Source organism: Mustelus asterias, chromosome 15, assembly GCF_964213995.1.
Source record: "Mustelus asterias chromosome 15, sMusAst1.hap1.1, whole genome shotgun sequence".
Taxonomy (NCBI): Eukaryota; Metazoa; Chordata; class Chondrichthyes; order Carcharhiniformes; family Triakidae; genus Mustelus; species Mustelus asterias.
The window spans coordinates 101,918,293-101,924,292 of NC_135815.1; the positions used below are offsets into that span (position 1 = coordinate 101,918,293).

General features: G+C 41.5%; 1 protein-coding gene across 2 annotated transcripts in view; it reads left to right on the top strand.

Moving 5' to 3' along the window:
- peli1b (pellino E3 ubiquitin protein ligase 1b) overlaps window positions 1–4,348 on the top strand; it is a 49,376-nt gene extending 45,028 nt beyond the window's left edge. For both annotated transcript variants that reach the window (XM_078230448.1, XM_078230447.1), the window contains exon 7: window positions 1,108–4,348. In XM_078230448.1, the coding sequence (XP_078086574.1) occupies window positions 1,108–1,671 (564 nt within the window). In that variant the 3' untranslated portion in view covers window positions 1,672–4,348. The remainder of the gene's footprint in view (window positions 1–1,107) is intronic.
- Window positions 4,349–6,000: the final 1,652 nt, after the last annotated feature.

Below are 6,000 nucleotides of genomic sequence, written 5' to 3' on the forward strand. Positions count from 1 at the left end.
TCATTTCTCCTCTGTCCATTGACCAGCTGGACATCTCTGTGGTGCCACTTAATCTCGTGTCACTACATTCCTCTACATCTAGAAGAAGCCCATTACATGACCTGTATGAAGAGAGAATTTTCCAGTGTGAAGGCCAATGTAGGCCAGTAAAGGTCTTGGTGAAATCAAAAAGCTGCTGGAAAGGGGGTTTGATTCTGTTGCTCATCCAGGCGAGTGGAAAGTATTCCATCAGATTCCTGACTTGCACCTTGTAGATGGTGGGCAAGCTTGAATGTTAAAGGGAGATGGTTGAATTCTCTGTTGTTGAAGATGGTCATTGCGAATGTCACTGGGACTTGCTGTGTCTGTGTAGTTAAGATTGTTAGGATGATAAAAGGAGACACTGTGATCTGGCTCAGCAGTGAACTGGAGAGAGGAAATTCCAAACGAGGTTCCTATTCCAGCATGATATCCAGTCCCAGTTGTTGGAGTTGCACACATGTGGATGTCAGACTTCAACTGAGCTCGGTTACGATTTTCCCATGACAGTCAATTAGTGATCAGAACATATCCTTGAAGGCTTACTGCTGAGTAATGGCTATTGGGCCAGGTATCTGTGGGTGCTTAGATAGAGCCTGTTCGTAAGAATCAGTGCAGAAGAAAGAAACTAAATACAATATTCCATTAAAGCCAGTCACTGCACTTTATATTTTTAAAAGTTATTCCCTCATACAAACTCTGAGTACCTTAAACTAGATCAGTTGTGCACCATTCTCTTACTAAAGCAATGGCAAATTATCTCCTTTGGAGCCCTGTGAAGCACTGTTGTGAACCAGTTGGGAAAGGTGAGGAAATGCAGCTCAACTCTCCTCATATTTTGGTCTCTTTTGCTCCTCCGTCTGCCTCTTCTCCCTCGTAGATCATGGATACAAAGAGCCTAACCCACTTGCTTGGCAGCACACTATTGGGGAACAATTGGTTCCTTAGTGCTGAAGAGGTCCACCATGCTGGATGACTTTTTCAGTCTTTGATTGTCTGAAGGTCACAAACAGAGTTGTTGTAGCGTGCTGTGATGAGCAGGAGTAATTTACCACGATATATTCTGATTCCTTTTTTTTTGCTTCTTAGGTTGAAAATGAAACCAACGTACTACAGGACGGTTCTTTAATCGATCTGTGTGGAGCTACTCTACTGTGGCGCACTGCAGAGGGACTCGCTCACACTCCTACTGTTAAGCATCTGGAAGCCCTTCGTCAGGAAATAAATGCAGCCAGGCCACAATGTCCAGTTGGGTTTAATACACTTGCCTTCCCCAGTATGAAAAGGAAGGATGTGGATGAAAAGCAGCCCTGGGTGTACCTGAACTGTGGACATGTACACGGCTATCATAACTGGGGAAATAAGGATGAGAGAGATGGAAAAGAGAGGGAATGTCCCATGTGCCGATCACTGGGCCCGTACGTTCCCCTGTGGCTGGGGAGTGAGGCTGGATTTTATGTTGATGCAGGACCTCCAACTCATGCGTTCAGCCCCTGTGGACATGTGTGTTCCGAAAAGACTACCACTTACTGGTCTCAAATCCCTCTCCCTCATGGCACTCACACTTTCCATGCAGCCTGTCCTTTCTGCTCCACTCAACTCACTGGGGAACAAGGATATGTTAGACTTATTTTCCAGGGACCTCTTGATTAAGGACGCAATTTTATTAACTGCAGGGGAAAACAGTTAGTAGTAAGACATTTGATATCTTTGAGAATTATAAGCTAGTTTTCTATACTGAATTCCATGGGTTTTGTCTGTTCTGGAACATAACCTGAGTTGTGTAGCTCTTGAGGAAAGAGACCTCATTGTTTTGTGATGTTGCCTACAAGAGCGGTTTTGATATGTTTGCATTTGTTAAACACAAGTATTTTGAAATACAGAAACCTCTTGCCCAAATATTTAAAAAAATCGACTCATGTTGGACCTCTTCGCAAATGCAATACCAATTACAGATTTGAAGGTTGTGTTGTTTTAATAAAATATGGAAGCATTTTTAGCTGATTCAACCTAATTTGTAATGGGCTGAATAAATCTAATACAACTTGATGAGATACTCTATTAGTCATAAAAGCTGCAGTATGATCCAGTAAAATATACCTTGTTTCAACACCATTTGAAAAAAAGAATTGAATCCTAAAATGTAGGAACAAAAGGTTTTATGATTTATTACTTTGCTCTATCATTAAAAAGATATTGCAAAGCCTTTCCCATATCTGTGTAAGGGGAACCAGTAGTTCTTCTGTCTCCTCGTGCAAAATAATTATCTCTGGCTGTCAAAAGAATATCGGCAGAGTTCAATTACCGGGAACACTAAAGGATCTTTGACCAATTGATTACAGTTGAGACCCAAGGTAGATGCAACTTCACAAAGCCTCATGTGTTTTCTTGTTCAGTATCAGCAGGTTGGAGGTAAGAAATGATGCGAATTGGGCACATTGAACATTCTGCAGCTGTTTACTACAAGATAATAACAGGCCACTGTAATTTAATAGCATAAAGCTAGCTCTGTGCAACTGTCTGCGTTTAACATCTCAGTAAAGGCAAGCGATCCACGCCGTTGTGCCAAAATAAAGTCTGACGTGCTACCACGGTGATCAAAGTGTACCACCTTGAATATCATTAATCGTTTACGCAAGTTGACCTGCTTAACTCCTGTCTCCCACCACTAACTGAGGATGTGTGAAGCTGGCTTATTTTACTGTATTGCAGCTTTCAAGTTCTTGTAGGGTCTTTTGTACTAAATTATTGCCTGAAATGTATGTAGCTTTAGGTGTTTGTAGGGGATGCTTAGCATATGTGGAATGCTAACTTATAAAGTCTTGATTTTGTGGAGTAATATATAGGGATGTGCAAAACTGCTCTTTGATTCTGGTCAACTAAATTGTACCCTGAGCAATTATATCTTGTCCCTTTAACTTTTTCGTATTATTGCTGGCTTTAAATTCAGTTAATTGTGTATAATAAACCTTTCTTGTTACAAAACAAATTCTTAAAGAAAAGAAGCTGGATATTGGTGTTAACTGACTAAATACTGATGAGCTCCTCGTTACCATAATTGAGAGTCAAAATAATCTCTCAAAAATGTGAGCTGAGAAATTTGTTTAGTTTGATTTTATTTTGTGTTCTCTACCTTTGGCACCCTCCCCCGTTTCCTCACCCTCTCCGTTTGCATCCGCTGCAAAAAAAAAAGGGACAAGTGTGTAAATGTGGCCACTACATTGCCAGTTCATTGCAATGTAACATTTGATAGTCTAGTGATTGACACTGACAGTGAGTGCATTAAACTGTCTCAGGGTTTAAGATGTGGATTCAGTACTAATTCATGAATTCTATTTGAGCAGATATTTGGTAAGTGATTCTATGTTGCATAAATATATGGATTTAAAAAAACAACATTGCAGTCATGTTTTTGTTCCTGTTGGAATACGAAATGTTGACGTTACTATTCAGTAAGTACATCTGGTTTTGGGACTGAGTTCAACAAGCTGGTGTTCTCTTTCAGTTATTATAATTGGACTCCACAGTGCCAGTCTTGAGATGGCAAACATCAGCTCAAGTCAACCTACATTGCTTCAGTGAATCATCTTGTAGCTGGTTTGACAGCATTCATGAGATAGTGGAAGCGGCTTCAACTGTGTATGACGGGAGTCAATCCATGAAACTAGCTGCACCTGAAACAGTGCTCACCTTGTGAATTGGACATCAAGTTGGAAACATTGGCTGGAATTCTCCGGCCGTTCACGTTCTGCCAGACAGGAAGGAGAATTTGGCGCTTAGCCAAATCTCGGTTCACTGCAGCAGGACGGGAAAATCTCGCTGGCATGAACAGCCAGAGAATCCAGCCCATTGGCTATGTCTCGGAGACAGGGATTGTCTCTGAACACAATTGTCAATAAACTAGGTCAGTGAATCTGTTCAGACCTTGGTCCAGTAAGGTAATAGGCTGTGCGTGATGGCCGTTAATTAAGGAATATGTAGGTAGATTTCCTAGTACCACCATTGGGTATACACAGTATAAGAAGATTGCCGTTCTCTGCAATCTTCCAACAAAATGGAGACTGTCTTAAGTATTAAACAGTTATACTCACTATGTTACAGATACTGCATGTTTTTCACTCTTTGAAAAGTGGACGTTGAATATTTTTGCACAAACAAATGATGGGTGAATATTACTGAAGTGGAATAGGGAGGTTTTACTTGCCATTGGAAGAGTTATAGCTGTGAATTTGAGATGATTTGTTACCTTGCTGGATAATCTGTAGTGACAATTTCAAAAAGTTCCCACCTGGATTTCATGCCACCAAAGTCTTTGCTGAATAAAAGTCCTCATTGTTTTGGTAGTTTTCAGATTGTTTGACAGAATCCTTCCCTCTTCCTGCAACTTCACACTCCTTCCACCTGAGGCAGTAATTTACATGGATTTCCTCAATCTGGTCTGACTCAACCATTTGTTGCTTGTGATGTGGTTTTCACATTGGAGAGACTGCTTTTGCAGATGATTATGTTCTGCCACTGGGTGTGATTTTGACCTCTATCTAGCTGACTGTTTTGACTCCTTGTCTCTCACTCCATTCTCCCCAACTCATCTTTGGCCTTTTACATAGTTTCAAACAAGCTCAACCAGGCTTCATAACACCTCATTTTTCTCCTGGCTATCTGCAAATCTTTGGCCTGAGTAGTGACTTCACCAGGTCAAGATCTTCATCATTTCATTTAAAGCTGTGTTTGATAGCCGCGTGTAGCTAATTGAAATCCCAATATGGACACTTACATTATTGATTAGCACTGTTGCCTCACAGCGCCAGGGGCCCAGGTTCGATTCCCGGCTTGGGTGACTGTCTGTATGGAGTTTGCACATTCTCCCCGTATCTGTGTGGGTTTCCTCCAGGTGCTCCAGTTTCCTCCCACAGTCCAAAAATGTGAGGGTTAGGTTGATTGGCCATGCTAAATTGCTCTTTAGTGTTAGGGGATGTCAGGGGAATTAGTAGGGTAAATATGTGGGGTTACGGGGAAAGGGCCTGGGTGGGATTGTTGTTGGTGCAGGCTTGATGGGCCGAATGGCCGCCTCCTGCACTGTAAGTATTCTATGATATTCTGCTCTGATTTATGATTAGACACTGTTCCAGGGTATATTATCGGCATGGTGTACAAATGTGTACTTCTGCCTTTGTGTGTGTGGGATGGTAAAATTGAAAGACAGAATTCAGAGTGCCAGTATTTTATTATCGTTGTGTGTACTTTGGTTCCTTGATTGTTGCTGACTGGTTATCTGCTGAAATAGTGTGCCATTCAGTGAGAATGCTGGACTTCACCATGGAAGCACTAGCAATGGTGTCGAGAAGCAGAAACACTGTTGTAGTCCATTTAAGAATAAACAGCTCCAGGCCAGGTCCAGCTTAAAAGGAGCAGCTCCAGATGGACGGATCCTGGCACAGGGCATACACTTGGATGAAGAGGAGGGGCAAGTCTGCTGCACCTCCTGTATGTTGTCCTCAGCAATCACTCTGAAGTCAAAGCTGGTACTGCTTGCAACTGCTGAAGAAAAGCCTGGAACTACTTGATGATGTGTCTGATGAATACGTCTGAATTCCAAACTCCAGTGGAACCTTTGCACTGAATGTGGACATTTATTAATTAAATATATATTTACCCGTACAGTGTGTGTGATATCTTTTTTATCACTGTTGCTGGAACCATGCATCTGGCCAGTCAGTAATTGCCTATACCAAGATGTCACAATCTGTTCCAGGAAAATGTACACAATCTGACCAGACCAATATCCAATTTTGTTGTCAGTATCTTGGTTTCCATATTGCTGTAGTTGTACTTGTGAGAGAGATGGCTCTACGTTGCAGCAACTCATTTTCTCTCTACCACATGAAATGTTCTGTCTTTGATTATTTATAAAGTCCTTATTAGTTTTGTTTTTTGGCCAATTGAAGATTCTTTTGGGTCGAAATAAAAGTTACCAAATACCAT